Below are 16,146 nucleotides of genomic sequence, written 5' to 3'. Positions count from 1 at the left end.
GGAAAATTGAAACCAATATGGCCGCTCTCAACTTCCTTCTTGCTTCCTTATAATAGTTGATCGACTTAAAAAAAAAAATAAAACTACTAGATTAATTTATGTGATTTTTGGAATATGTCATCTTTGTTGCATCTTTCTTCATCTTCCATCTCCCTTTCAGCTCTCTGATCAGTTCCGTATATTTGCTCCGCTTTTTCGTCTTCTTGATAGTACATAGATCATAAAGAATTTTCTGTATTTTCTTTTTTTAACCGAGAGTAATTCAAAAATTATATTCTGAAGAGTTTCTCACCTTTGACATCTGAAACATGAGAAAGGTCTTTGATTGTGAGAGACTCAGGCAAATGTCGACTTTCTGGAAATTCTTCATCTTCAATAATATGGTCAAGTGTCATAAATTTGCCAGTCTGGAAAGAAGAGATAGAGAGCATTAAGTTTTCTCTTTAGAATGGATTCTCAACACTTTTTTTTGCGTAACTATTATGCACATGCTAATATAATAGTGCTATACTGCAAGTATTTGTATGAATATGAATTTTTTAAAATAAAAAATAAAATAAAAACAATCTTTGATTTATGTCCACAATTCTCCCTACATTAAAAAACAAAAATAAAGAAAAATCTGTATGATGTACGTAAATTGATCAAGCAGTTTTATTTTGGAATAAGAAAATCAAATTTTACTAGCGGGACCTATGGAAATTCCACAGTGGCATTTTTCATATGTAATATATTGCTGCTGGGCATTCTGTGGATGTTCAGCATGAATGGAGACCCTGCAATATCATTGTAGCCCTTTTGTTAAAACTGAAAAAGTATTTAAGTAATCTTGTAGTGTCAGAATATATCCAGTTATTACAGTTTATCTCCAATATCCTTTTAGGAGTCTGTGGTATATTTACATTGTATGGATGCCCGGTGTGAACGGAAACCCCATGATATCATACCATCTTTCGACAGAACAGATAGTACCCTTGGATCCTAGCCAGAAGACCAAGAAAGTATATTTTAGTTTCACATACAGCCCAAAAGCAACATCATTTTTTTTTTTTTTTTTTTACATTGCTTCTTGGTGATCGGGAGATCCTATTTATTAAAAAGGAGGATAGAAGGTGATAACTTACTATGAATATTAAATTAACATATCTACATTCTAATTTAATGTTTGTAGTAGGTTATTACCCATCTTCCTTTTTGATAAACAGGATCTCCCGATCGAATAATTTATAATCTAGAAACTATGACATGTACATACATTAAAAGGTACTACGGTATTAATAAGAGCAGCTGTCTTTTGAAAAAAAAAAAATCTTTAAAAAAAACAAAGGGAGATAACTAAGCCAATTCAATACTTAAAAGTAAAAAATTCAATGGTAGCCATTGATATGTTTTGGATCTTAATACAAACACAATGTCACACATTAGTTAAAATAGATTTGTCTTATTGCAATTTTTTAAAATTATTTATGTAAATTCGGCTCCTGAACAAGTGAAGTATGCATGTTCTCCAGTGAGTGCACACTGAACGAGGCATAAAAAAATGACTAAGGTCAACATTTGCACCCCCCTCCACCCATTTAGCCCCAAAAGTCCCCAGGGGATGTCAAATCCTGATGAAAATAAACAAACTGTGCAGTGTTAGGCACTAACATATGTAAATTTGAGTTTTGCACCATGCAAAAAAAGAAATGACTAAGTCCACTACCCCCATTTACCCCAAAAGTCCCAAGGCCTTAATATATTTAAGTTTGAGTCCAGCACCCAAAAAAAAGATCTAGCAGAATGGAAGCCATACTGCGTGTCATTAAGAAGGTTATTTTTGCTGAGATGGTTGATTGCTTCTCTATTTAAGACAGATTCTAGCAACTTATTCATGACGCACAGGAGACTTATTGGCTTGTACTGAGAGGGAGACCTGACTGAATGGCTAATTGTAGGTATAGATCATTTCATACCCTCGAAAAAGTCCCAAGCAAAAACATAATAGCCAGCCATGGTTCTCTCTAGAATGTGCTGCTGCCATTGCGCACAGAAATCACCTTTTTCATTGCTGCCAACGTAATAGATGTATGGAGACTAAAGCCACTTTCAGGACTGCCAGCAACTACTGTAAAATAGTAATAAAGAATGCAAGAGAGCTGTATGCTCAGTCCGTTAAGTCCAAAGGAGCTGAGCAGCAGCTTGGTTCCCACCAGTTTTGGCAAATAGCAAACAGGATCCTGAACAGAAGCGTGCGTTCTATCCCAAACATCATCAATGGACCTGAGGTCATCTCGTCAGCATCAGACAAGGCCAAACTATTTGCCAAGAACTTTGCAGCTAATTCTACCCTATGCGACGAAGGCCATCAACTCCCCGTATTTCCTCCTATAAAAGACAACATACTCTGCAACATACAAATATCTGTACGTGATGTTTCCAAGCTAATCAAAAACCTTGATTCCAGTAAAGCAACCTGACGGTATTCCAATTATAGTACTCAAAAAACTTCAACCTGAACTAGCGCCCATACTTACAAAACTGTTTAAACGTGGTCTTAAGGAGAATTGCTTCCCATCACCCTGGAAAATCTCATCAGTATATCCTGTATTTAAGAATTCAGGCGATCGCTCATCTCCCTCTCAGTACAGGCCTATAAATCTCCTGTGCGTCATGAGTAAGTTGTTGAAGTAATCAACCATCTCAACAAAAATAACCTTAGTTACACACAATATGGTTTCCATTCTGCTAGATCTACAGCAGATGTGCTTACATCTCATAGGATTAGCGAATCTCTCAATGGAGGCTACCTTTCTAGGGCATTTGCTCTTGACATATCAAACGCCTTTGATAGAGTATGGCATAAAGGTTTACTTCACAAGATCTCCAGCTACGGTATAGCTGGAAATGTCTTCTCAATTGTTAAATTATTTCTCTCTGATAGGTTCATAAGAGTAGTGGTTGCTGGGCAGAAATCAGAAGCTCACAGTATTAATGCTGGAGTCCCTCAGGGGTCCATCCTGGCCCAAACACTGTTCCTGATCTACATTAATGATCTTCCAAATCACATCCTTACATCATTCGTAGATATTTATGCTGATGACACTACTATCTTTGGTAGCACCATAAACGACCAAGTTCTCTCCCATTCTCTCTCCTCTGATCTTGAGCAACTGGTACAATGGGAAAAGAGGTGGCTGGTTACTTTTAATGCATCTAAAACCAAGCTTTTATCTTTACAACATCAAAGCTCTGATCCCCATCTGGCATCAATTGAAATAAATGGCTCTCGTCTTGGGGAGACCTCATGTTTTGACAAGCTTCAGGGCTTCATCTTTACTCCTGACCTGAAATGGAACACATACATTAAATCCGTTGCTAAGGCTACTGGAAAAATGTGGAATCCTTCTATTGATCCAGTAGAGATCTCACTGCTAATGCAATTCTCTATCTATATAAGAGCCAGGTACGTCCAAGGATGGAATACTCTTGCCACATCTGGGCAGGAGCTGCTAGAAAGGACTTATCCTGCTGTGATAGAGTTCAAAATAGACTTTGTAGCTTCATAGGGGATGTCCTTTTCTCTTCACCGCAACCTCTATCTCACAGAAGAGATGTTGCGAGTTTGCTTTATCGTTATTTTCATGGCAAGTGCTCGACTGAGCTCCAATCTATGGTCCCACCTCACCAAACTTTCACAAGAAACACCCGTCTAGCAGAAAACACTATGAATAATTTACCCCACCTTTTCTCTGTGCCTAAACCTAAACGTAGATTCCATGAGCAAAGCTTCTTTCTTAGAACTGTGTGCCTATGGAATTGTCTTCCGTTTTCCTGCTTTCCAGCTGACTACAACATGGTTGTCTTCAAATCTAATGTAAACAAGTTCTTGATGAGCCGTTCCATATAAGTTAACAAATTTACCAAATTTTCATTACTAACGATTACTATATTGTCCAATTTCTACTGTACACTTTTTAACCCTTATCCTAGAGTGGCCTGTTGGCCTTGATAAGTGACGATGCCTATGTTATATATAAATATATATATATATATATATATGTATATATATAAATATATATATGTATATATATATATATGAGATATATTTACAGATATTTTAAAATAAAATAAAAATACATATAAAAATTATATAAAACTCTTGATACATAAAAATTAAAATAACAATCAGGGAAATGATAAGTAGTATATGAGATTCGTCAAATCTCTATAAAATACAGTAATTTTGTAAATAACAAACGCCTATTATTTGAGCAAAGACAGAACAACATAGGTACGGAGAATATTTTCAATAATAAGAAGCAAGATAGAGCACGCTCAAAAAAAGAAATGAAGGTCTCCTTATCAGACATTCAATCAGATCATGGCAGAAACGCCATTACTAAATAAACTGGATTGATCTAAATTTCTATTCTGAAATAATATAACTCTGTATTTGATTGTTTTTAAAACTGTGATTTTATTTCATGCAAGGGTGTTAGGAGCCAGTGGTAAAAAAAAAAGCTGGGCACTTGTGCATTTTAGCTTTTGAGGATAGTTTTTTTTTTTTTTTTTTTTTCATTTTTGAAGACTTTCACTCGAAATAGGGGAAGGTAATTCAAGAAATTTTTAACTTTTTCAAAGAATTTCTTCAAAAATGTTAAAGTTTTGTATATATAACCTTTTGGTAAAAGCAAAACTAACAAGAAAACAAAATAAAACATTAATGATCTGAACAGTTATTGAATTAAAGTCATTTTTTAAAATTTTATAAAATCAGAATTTCTAAATAAATTACAACAGGCATTTTTTTTGTATTTTTCTGAAATGATTGAAACTGGTCATTATAAAAAAAATTGATTTTTTTTTTTTCAAATGAGCTTTTTTTTTTACTTTTTTTTTTCACAAGGTAGTCATCACTTATCAAGGCCCGGAAGCCACTCGAGGATAAGGGTTATTGTGTGTACAGTACGTTAGTGTTAGAGATTTGATAAAGTGTCTTATTTAAGGAGGCGGTTCATCAGGAATTTATTCAGTGGATTTGAAGACATCCAGGTTGTAGTCAGGTGGGAAACAGGCAACCGGAACAGAGTTCCACAGGCGTGCACTTCTAAGAAAGAAGCTTTGTTCATGGAATCTACGTTTTGATTTTGGCACAGATAAGGAGTGGAGAAAATTTTTGACATTGGTTTCAGCTAGGCGGGTGTTTTTCGTGAAAGATTGGCAAGGGGGGAACCAGAGATTGGAGTTCAGACGAGCACCTGCCATGGTAGTAACAATAAAACAAAGACAGGCTCGCAACGTCTCTTCTGTGGGAGAGATGTTGCAGGGAAGAGAAAAGGGCATCACCCACTAGGCCACGAAGTCTATTTTGTACTCTGTCAAGGCAGGATATGCTGTTTTTAGCAGCTCCTGTCCAGATGAAGCAGCAGTACTCCATCCTTGGACGTACTTGGCTTTTATACAGATAGAGAATTGCATGAGGGGTGAGATATCTTCTGGAGCGGTAGAAGGATCCTTCCATTTTTCCAGCGATCTTGGCAACTGACTTGATGTACGTATTCCATTTCAGGTCAGGGGTAAAGGTCAAGCACAGAAGCTTATCAAAACATGGAGCTTCCCCTAGACAAGAGCCACCCATATCAATTGATGCTAGATGGGGATCAGAGCGTTGATGATGTAAAAATAGGAGCTTGGTTTTAGATGCATTAAAAATGACCAGCCACCTCCTCCCCCCACTGTACCACGCGCTCAAGATCAGAGGAGAGAGAATTAGAGAGAACTTTGTCATTTATGGCCTTTGATATGTTGCCATAGATGGTCGTGTCATCAGCATAGATGTTGGAAATCTTGTGAAGTAGGCACTTATGCCATACCTTATCGAAGGCCTTTGATATGTCAAGAGCAATTGCCCTAGAGAGGAAGCCTTTTTTTTTAAGAGATTCGCTAATCCTATGAGATATAACAGTTAGCACATCTGCTGTAGATCTGGCATAACGGAAACCATATTGCATGTCAACAAGAAGGTTATTTCTGCTGAGGTGGTTGACTACTTCTCTATTTAATATAGATTCCAGCAGCTTACTCACAGGAGACTTATTGGTCTGTACTGAGAGGGAGAGGATTTATCGCCTGAGTTCTTAAATACAGGGCTGATGAGGTTTCCCAGGGTGTTGGGAAGCACTTCTCTTTAAGGCAACGCTTAAAGAGTTTTGTAAGTATGGGGGCAAGTTCTAGTTGAAGCTTTTTCAGCACAATGATTGGAATGCCGTCAGGGTCAGTTGCTTTACTGGAATCAAGGTTTTTGATTAGCTTGGCAACATCACGTACAGATATTTGTATGTTGCAGAGCGTGTTGTCCGTTACAGGAGGAAATACGGGGAGTTGATGGCCTTCATCACATAGGGTAGAATTAGCTGCAAAGTTCTTGGCAAATAGTTTGGCCTTGTCTGATGCTGACGAGATGACCTGAGGTCTATTGATGATGTTTGGGATAGAACGCACGCTTCTGTTCAGGATCCTGTTTGCTATTTGCCAAAACTGGTGGGAACCAAGCCACTGCTAAACTACTTTGGATTTAACGGACTGAGCATATAGCTCTCTTGCATTTTTTATTACTCTTTTGCATTGGTTGCTGGCAGTCCTGAAGGCAGCTTTAGTCTAAGTGCATCTATTACGTTGGTAGCTATGGAAAAAGTGATTTCTGTGCACAATGGCAGCAGCATATTCTGGGGAGAACCATGGCTGGCTGTTAGGTTTTTGTTGGAATTTTTTGGATGGTATGAATCAGTCTATGCCTACAATTAGCCATTCGGTCAGGTCTGATACTATGGAGGACACATCTTTTTTAAACATGGAATGCAGTGGTAGATCGGATATAAGTGTATGGAAGTTATCCCAGTCAGCAGTAGAGTATCGATATACAGTATGGTGGAGAGGTACAACTCCAGACTTATTGCATTTCGTTTTTATCTTAACTGATACAACCGCGTGGTCGGAAGATCCCAGAGGAGACAGAACGGAACTCGAACATAGCTCAGGGGAAGTTGTGAAAAGAAGGTCTAGAAGGCTAGCATACTGACCGGAAGTATCGGGCACTCAGGTGGGTTTGTGGACAATCTGGGTGAGGTCATAGGCAATGGCAAAATCATGACAGAACCTCCCCTCATCATCTGTCTTGTTAGAGCGGGTCAGCCATTCCACATTGTGGACATTGAAGTCACCACAAATGTGGATGTTAGCTGAAGGGTGAGCAGACAAGATGTGGTCAATTTTTTCAGATATGCTCTTAAGGATAGTAACTCCGCTGTTGTGAGGGCGATAGAGAGCGAATATAAATGCAGTGGTGTAAGCAAGTGCAACCCAGAAGCACATATAAGGTAAATTAGGGTCTTCTCTGGAGATATCCCTATCATACGGAAAGCCATCTTTAATGTAAGCACATATTCCATGTCGATCTTTTTTTTTGGGGGGGGGGGTCAGATTTAGATGTTAAGTTAGAGTATCCTTTAATCATGAATTCGTCAAGAGAAGTGGTCGGCCTAATGTCAGTTTCACTTAAGAAGAATATGTCTGGTTTTGTCTCCTGTAATTGGGTTTCAACCTCTGGAAGGTTGGAACATAGACCACTGATGTTGGAGAAGGAGACATGATAGTAGGGGTCTACATTGGAGGATGGGGTTCTAGGTTTACACGTGTTATTTTTCTGGAGGTATTTCATGTTGAGGATTGGGATTTGTGGAACAGGTCGACAGACTTGGTTAGAGCAGGACAGAGAGGGAAGGTAAGAGAGAAAAGGAGAGGAAGATTTTTTTTTGTTTGTAGCCATGATAAGGTGAAGCCGTAACAACAGTATGGCATAGAGAGGCCCCACTCGAAACTACTGCATGGTCCAGACTCCGTTCACCAAATGGCAATACAGCAGCCCCAGTATTTTGCACCTGCTGATAGGACGGCTTCCTTAGTGGTTACTCCAAGGTTCGGGTCCTTGACTATCAGATGGATAACGTCAGCCCAGATAAAACGTTTACCTCCAGCACCTTTACTAGTGACATGGCCACAAGGATAGACATAGGAACAGAAAATTTCCGACATCTCAGGCTACTGTTCACGAAGTACTGTCGTCCTGGAGAGCAGCTTTTTCTTCATCCTTTGTCAGAAACATCACTCATTGGAAATGAGGACTGAGGGACAAATAAGAAGAAGCGAGAGTAACGAGAACTGCCGATAACACATCCACAATGTGTTGTCTATTCTCCATTAAAAAAAAAAAAAGCAAAAAGAAACAGTATAAGTCCGTCGCTTTAATTTGAAATTTAAGATATTTGAAGATAAATTCCCCTTCGATAATTACGAATGAAAAAATGGAATAGATATAGGTTACTGTAATTTCCATTTAAGAGTGTTTATTTTTTCTTCTTCCCAAGAGATACTTCAAACAAAGAAATTATGACAATTTAGCACTGAAATAATTTTAAAAGATACCGGTCCAGGTTTTCCACGTGTTCAGATATTCATTAAACTGATTTCTTCTTTGCCAAAAAGGCATCTCTATCACGTTGGAAAGTTTTTCACTCACTGACACTTGTCATTCGAGTTTCACTGCTATGGCAGAAGTGGTGGAGAATGGGTTATGGTGGGAGGGATCTTTTCATTTATATTTATAGACAGAGTAAAGCATTAATCCTAAAATTTTTTTAATGAACAGCCACTCTAAGAAAATTTTAAAATGAATGAAAGTTGTCATTATATAAAAATGTAGGACATTTTAAAATTATAGTTTTAATGTCATTTATCTACTACTGTTGAGAATGGAAATCTTCAAAAACGAAAACAAAAAATTGTCCTCAAAAACACTAAAATGCACAAGTGTCGAATGATGAAATAAAAATTAATTTCCCAACCTGAAAAGGCCCTATGACCTTTGGTGTGTACGCAGATAGTAGCATAAAAACAACTTGGATAATATGCTGATATACTCTTTTTTATTTTTTTTTTATCAAGTTTTAGCGAAAACCCCTTTTCTCAATCATTTTATTTCTAAAGAATTATTGAAATATATTACAAATTTCAAATAAAAAAACTTTTATTTTAATAATTTTGTTATTAAAAGTGCAAATAAAGACTAATTTTGTTATTCTTTATTGTATACTTTTCAATAATGTGCTTTTTTATATTTTACTAGGGGGAGGAGGGTAGACTTGGCCCGGTCGTAAAATACACTTAAATGTCCAGATTTTGTATATATTATTATAGAGTCATAATTTCAAAAGTAAAAAAAAAAGTATTTGGGTGCCATCAGCTAGAATTAAAACCGAAAGCAAAACTAACATTCAAGACTGGTGACGTTACCACTGTACCAACGTGACACGCCCATGAACTGATTAAAAATCAACTTAGTATTGAATGTACAAAACGTATAACGATTTTTTTTCAATTTTGACCCCTTAAAAACTATTTTAACTGGCTAAAGACCCATAAAAGAATGGTCCATAAAAAATTCAATCATTTGAAGCGAGGCCCATAGCGCCGTTCTGCGAGTTTTAGTTTCAGAGGAGATAGAGCTTGAAAATATGGAGACAGATTTTATAAAAGTTTTTCTTTGATATATGATCGTGTAAGAAAAAATTACTGACTTTTTTCTCAGCACGTTGTAGATAAGGCAATACAAGGAATAATGGATCTAATGGTGTTGTCATCAAGAAAGAGCCATCTGAAATAAAAGAAAAATTATTATCAAGCATGAATTGTCAGTATTATGGAAAAAAATAAATTAACACTTTGTTTAAACAATACCTACTGCAAACAATTCAATATAATTTGCTACTTAACTGAGGGGGGATGAGTTCATACCTTTAGACAAAAGTATTAATGCATAAATTTTTATAATAGATCTAACAGGATTTGAACTCAGCAAAACAGATTCCATAGTCTGTTATGACATCCATCAAATCAATTATGTTTCTCACATTTTTTTGGTACAAAAACCAATTTTCTCGCACCTTTAATTTCAGAGCCTTGTCAGATTATGGCTGCCACTTGCATTTGCCCATGAAGCATTATGAATATTCACTTGTGCATTCACTGATTGTCCCACTTGTTGTATTGATCCAAAATTGTCAGATCTAGTCAGCGTTTCAGCAAAGGAATTCTCCCTCCAAACAAAAACCATAAGTCTAGCTTACAAACAAATAATAGATGTTATCTTTTTGTTCTGGAGATAACAAGTGGTACTTGCTTTTCCTAAATCGAAGCGTAAACTTGTAAAAATGAGAGTTTTTGCCCAGTTAAACCAAAATACACAAGTCCCATTAATAGTAAAGAACCCTAAGCATTCAGAGGCACATCTGCCCAACTGCCTGGCAGCCCTCAGAAACCAACTCCCTGTCGAACGTGCAGTTCGAACTGCCTGCCACACTCCAGAAGGCCAGCTATGACTGCCTCACCCTTCCATCTCCTGGAAGCTTTTCACCTGGCAGATTCTAGCCTTTGTTAGTGGCTCACTGCTTGAGATATCCACTGTATATAATGGTCAGATGATCTACATTCAAAGGGGTTTGGCTGAAGATCATCTAGAAAAATTATCCCCCCCCCCTCTTGGGTAGTCAGACTCCATCCAGAGATATTTTCAGTGCTTTGTGCCACCACCTTCCTTTAGCAAAGAATCTAATCACCTACAACGTCTGTCATTCAAATGCATCGCAACAACATACAGCATGTTTACACCATAATTAAGTTTTAATTTAAACAAAATAACAATTTCAAAATAAAAGGAGACTACCACCATCAGGTGCAGTATAAACAAATTGATAGCACACTACACACAAAGCCAACTGTTGGTTGCCCAGAAATTTAGTCTGATAGCAGGGAGATTATCAAACCTCTTTTTCATAATTTTGTCCAAATTAAGAGGTGCTGAAAATCAGCATTGCGCCTATATAAAGCACTTGTAAAAACAAGGTAAGATAATCAAATTGCCTACTTGATATATGAAGATTTACAGAATTAAAATTGTGGGGGTCGTCAGGCCTTTTTTTGGAACTAACTTCCTCCACAAATAAATAAAAATAAAAAGAAGACTTACATGCAAAACAAATGGAGGTTTATTCACAGAAACCAACCATTAACAAATAAAATATAATTCTCTTTATAATGAGTTCAGGAGTTCTTTTTAAGTGTTCGTATAAAAAAAGGAGAATGTCTTTTTTTGTTGAACTGTTCATATGTTAAAATATGGTAAGATAGGTAATAGGTAATGTTCGCCTGTGAAATTGTATGAAGCGCGCGGAGCGGTGAAAATGGAAGACTGATAGTAACTCGCGTGGAACGTCCGAATGAGAATGCAGTTGAGAGAGATGAGAGGGAGATATGATGTTTGTGTGTGCTTAAATACTATTTGGACCGGCTCCAGCGAGCTTAAGAAAAAAAGTTTAGAAAAATGTCCTTGGAGAAATCCCATTGGATGGAAACATCACGTGGGGTGCTCTGTACTACGTCCGCTTGTTTTGAGTTGATTTAATATATAACGCCATGCCGGAATTTGCGTGGGAGTTATTTTTTATTTTTCACGCGCCAACATAATCATAATGCGCACCTAAATTGTATTTATTTTTATAACAATTTTTAATCCGAATCTTAACCGTGTCAACTGGCACAAAATCAATCCTCATTTTTATTTGGAAGTGTTCGATCTTTTTATGGCTTCACATGAAACTTTTTAATTGTAAAATTGTTAATGAATCATTTTAAATTGTTGACTTACATAGTATCGTTGTCATCCATTTATTTCTTCATATTTCTATCTTATCACTCACAACAGATTTTTTTGTTTTATATTTCACTGGCTTTTCAAGCTCACTTTTGTGGATTCAAACAATTTACCCAATAAATCACACTTTTTCTAGTACTTATAAAAATATGCTTTAAAAAAGATTTTAGAGGCAAAAATAAAGCTTGATTGTTTTTGTTTAATATAAACATATTAATGTTTTTGTTTTGTTAAATTGTGAATATAATTGAATTTAGAGAATATAGAATTAATTTTTTTTTCTGTATTTTTTTTTTTTTTTTTTTTACTCTTATTCACCCCAAACCTATCTAGGGAGGTGAGAAGTAAGATGGCTCTTCAGATTACATTTAAATTTCAACATGTTAGTGCAGTCAAGGAAGCAGAAAACACTGAGGGAATTCCAAAGTCTAGCAATTCAAGGAAAGCATTTAGACACTTCAACAGTAAAAAGGTGGGAATTTTGCTGCTTGTTGTAGTTAGTCAAGGGTATTTATGTTCAAGGAATACAAGTGCTACGAGTTCGTCACAGCACATTCCAAAGTAATTGTAAAATAGGGTGTCAAGTGTAAAGACATTATGTTGAACAAAGATGGTGGTAGTAAATCAAATCAGCAAAGAATCAATGCAGTCACAATTTCGAGTGTTAAGTAATTCCTAGTAACAAAGATGACAGCGAAGAATCAATGCAATCCTGATCGTGAGTCGTTTCGAGACAGCTTCTGATTGGTTGATTATTATAACTGTGGTTATAAAAACGATTGTCGAAATCATTGGAGTAATACCCTCATTATGAGCCAAAAACATTTTAACAGGGACAATGATTTAACATTGCAGCAATTGGATAGAGGTTGGAGCTTGGTTGGTAGAGCAGGATCTATTAGATTGGAGACTTTTTTGGACTCTGTCTAAGAGGAAGACTTAATCAACAAAAATAAAAAAAAACTTTCCAACATTTCATTGTGATAGAAGGTAGGCTACATACAATTTCTTCTGGCATGTATTTATAATAGAGGAGCAGATTTATTTAGTAGAAGTTAGAAAAAAGGAAATTAATTTGATTTTTAAATTCTTAAAGTCATTCTTTCCAAAGACAAATAACAGTTTCAGTTTTGAGCAACACAACGTCAAAGTGAGTCAAGAGTGATGATTGAAATTAGAAGAGCTTAAAATTTTGGATTAAATAGATAATCTTTTTTCAAGTTTTAGGAGACAAACTTTTCAAAGATCCATGTCTTCAGTTGTAATTTTTCCTGATAAGAGGAAAGGAAGATGTAAATTTGAAGACAGCCATGTTTAAGCCTGTATTGGCAGCAATCCCGTAGTAATATGTTCCACAGTTGGGAAGTTCTTATAAATATTTTAAAAACACAAATTCTAAATAAATAACACAAACATTACATCCAAAATTTAAAATCTTTTTGTAAAGTAAATATCATTGTTACAAAATCTAATGTCGATATATCAATTAAAAAGGTTGTCAATAACAATGACTTGAAAAATTGAAATGTTTAATTTTTTTTTTTTTTTACTAGGAGTCACTAATCACCAAGACTCAAAGGTCACTCGAGGATAAGAGTTAATGAACTTGTCAGGTAGACAGTGAAACAGTATTGCAATAATTGGTAATGATGCTTGAAATCGGGCAGAATTTTATCAAGAAGATAGCGCAACAATTTGTTTACATTGGACATAAAAATGACTGTTGTAGTCAACTAGGAAGCAGTCTTGCAGTATTATGTTCCACAAACAGGTAGTTCTAGGAAAGAAACTCTGCTCACAGAGGTTCCATTTAGTTTTAGGTACAAAGAAGTAAGAAAAACTTGTTCTAGCATTAGAAGACGCAAGACAGACAATTTATTCAGTAGGAGTTGAGAAAAAAAAAATTATTTGATTTTTACAGCTTCTTGAACTCATTCTTTCAAAAGACAAATAACAGTTCAACTGACACAAGTATCAAAGTAGTCAGGAGTGCTGATGAGAAAAGGAGTTTAGAGTTTCTGATTAAATATTGGATAATCTTTTTCTTGTTTTTTTTTTGGGGGGGGGGCTTTCAAGCAAAAAAAAAGTTAAAAACAAGTGTTGATGCAAATTAAATATTACTATATTTGTTGTAAATGCTAATGTCAGTGTATTTTGTTAAAAAGATTATGAACTAGCAATACACATGAAAAAATTGAAATAGCTTAAAATATTTCAATATTGGTATACATAGAAAGAGCTTGATGAGCTAAGAAAGAATCTTTTTAAATTTTAAAAATCTGATTAAAATTAAGGAAGTTATGACTATTTTTGTGCCTCACACGTTTGGATATTTTCCCCTCTTTAAGACCATATGCGTTTCGTCACATTTTTTACACTACTTTTTCAGTAAAAATGTCATATCTTTGTTAAAACACAAGACTAAGCAATGAAATTTACTATATAAGTGTATTTTTGTACAAGGAATCAGAATATGTGACTGAAAATATCCAAAAGTTCATGGTTTCCAAATAATCTGCAGTAAATGTGCATAAATATGCAGCAATTCCTTAAAAATGCCATGTATCCATAAACCGAAAAGAAGTTGAATTGTGATGTGCTTTATGTACAAAAAACTTAAATCTAAACATAGGACCATTTAAAAATGAATACATTGCAATATTTCTTTGGTATTATTGTAGATTAACACCTTCTGTTTAATCCCACCCAACCCCTTCTAACCACCCCTCCAAAATGTGATTCTACCTTTTTAGGCAATTATGTATGAAATGCCATGAAAAACTTTAATGAAAGATAAACAAATTATTTTAGAATTTAATGTAAAATAATTCCCCATTACAGGTCATTCAAGCGTTTTAGGGCAGTTAACTGTTTTTTTTTTATGGGAGATAAATCCTGTATGCTTTTTGTTTTATTTTTTTTTAAGACGATTATGTGTGGTTTTAAGAGGGTTTCTATGCAATGAAAATATCGGGAGGATTGCCATTCGGACTTTGAATTAATTGTAGGGCTAAGGAAAATTATGTGTGAACATACTGAAGACTTGACAGAAACAAAAACAATATTAGAGGGGTGGGCGGTTAGTTTCACAAATATTTAATGTAAAATAATTCACCATTTCCAGCATTTTAGGACAGTTAACCAATTTATTTTTTATATGCATTTTTCTTTAAGGAAGAATCTATTTTTTGTTTGTTTGTTTGTTTTAGACGCTTGTATGTGGCTTACAGAGGTATTTTGTTAAGGGGGGAGTTGCCACTCGAACTTAGTGTTATTGTTAGGGTCAAAGAGTGTTTTAGGAGGAGACTTGCCACACATAACTTTAGTAGGTGGGTTGCTAACAGTATTTTGTTTTACTATTTATTTTTAAGTCATTATCAAGACTTCAAATATTTAAGTGTCAACTAACTGACATTTGTTTTATTCTCAGGAAATGCTCAACAGTCAAGACTATTTGTGCATTTGTATTACTTGCCATAGAGGTACGAAAAAGTTGTCCAAAAAAAATTAAGAAAATAAAATTATAACAAATAAATGTTATGCAAAGCATGTTTTTATTTAATGTAACATGTTTATTCAGCTCGAAAAACATACAGTGCTTACTGATGTATTGGAAAGTTAAAAATGGCAGCCAACTATCTCTTTCACACGGTAAGTTTGGGAAAATAAGTTAAAAATAAAAAACTAGACAAAATACTGTTAAAAAACCCGCTGAATATATATCCACCTATGTCACGGTAACATATATTGAGCAAGTTTCTGACAGTATTTTGTCTGTTTTTTATTTATAACTCATTTTCCCAAACTTACTGCTTCAAAGAGAGTCGCCCGCCATTTTAAATTTTCGAATACATCAGTAAACACTGTTTTTTGAGCTGAATAAACATGTTACATTAAATATAAACACTAAAAACATATCCAGTTAGGTAGAAAAGTAACTTACCTTGCCTTTGACAACATTTGTAATATATTTGTTTTTTGACAACTTTTTCAAATCCATGTGTATAGTAATACAAACGAGATTTTCATACATCTTTTGATTTTGAAAAAAACATTTGTGGCTGTTCGCAGTAAAACATTGTTTTAATTCACTGTCCAAAACTAATGCAATGAATAAAAGTGCATGCAAGCTATATATCTACAAAAGTTTACTTTGTTTTTTTAACCATGTTTTTAAATTTGACCAGAAATGTGAGAAATTATAATGGATTCATAATGCCGAATTGGTTGGGATTGTTATTATACATTCTGAAAACCGAATAGTTCTAAACTAATGTTATTCTGATAACAAAATAGCTCTAATTAAACATATCGGAACATTTATATTCATATTTTTCTTAATTCGTTTGTGAATAAAAATTAAAGAATGCGTGTTGTTTATACTGTGCTATGACTAATAC

At 35.1% G+C, this 16,146-nt stretch overlaps 1 protein-coding gene across 1 annotated transcript in view; it reads right to left on the bottom strand.

Annotated features, from left to right (window-relative positions):
* The window catches only part of LOC145292138 (ribonuclease H2 subunit B-like), a 46,698-nt gene that overhangs the window by 20,025 nt on the left and 10,527 nt on the right, over positions 1–16,146 (bottom strand). Inside the window, exons 4-5 of the mRNA XM_080138259.1 lie at positions 9,615–9,691; positions 293–407 (exon numbers count right to left, since the gene is read on the bottom strand). Of these exons, the coding sequence (XP_079994385.1) occupies positions 293–407; positions 9,615–9,691 (192 nt within the window). The remainder of the gene's footprint in view (positions 1–292; positions 408–9,614; positions 9,692–16,146) is intronic.

Source organism: Euprymna scolopes, chromosome 13 (genome assembly GCF_053919585.1).
Source record: "Euprymna scolopes isolate OS-2025 chromosome 13, ASM5391958v1, whole genome shotgun sequence".
In the NCBI taxonomy this organism is placed as follows: Eukaryota; Metazoa; Mollusca; class Cephalopoda; order Sepiida; family Sepiolidae; genus Euprymna; species Euprymna scolopes.
The sequence above is the reverse complement of the archived record's forward strand: the minus strand, read 5'-3'. Positions and strand labels throughout refer to the sequence as shown.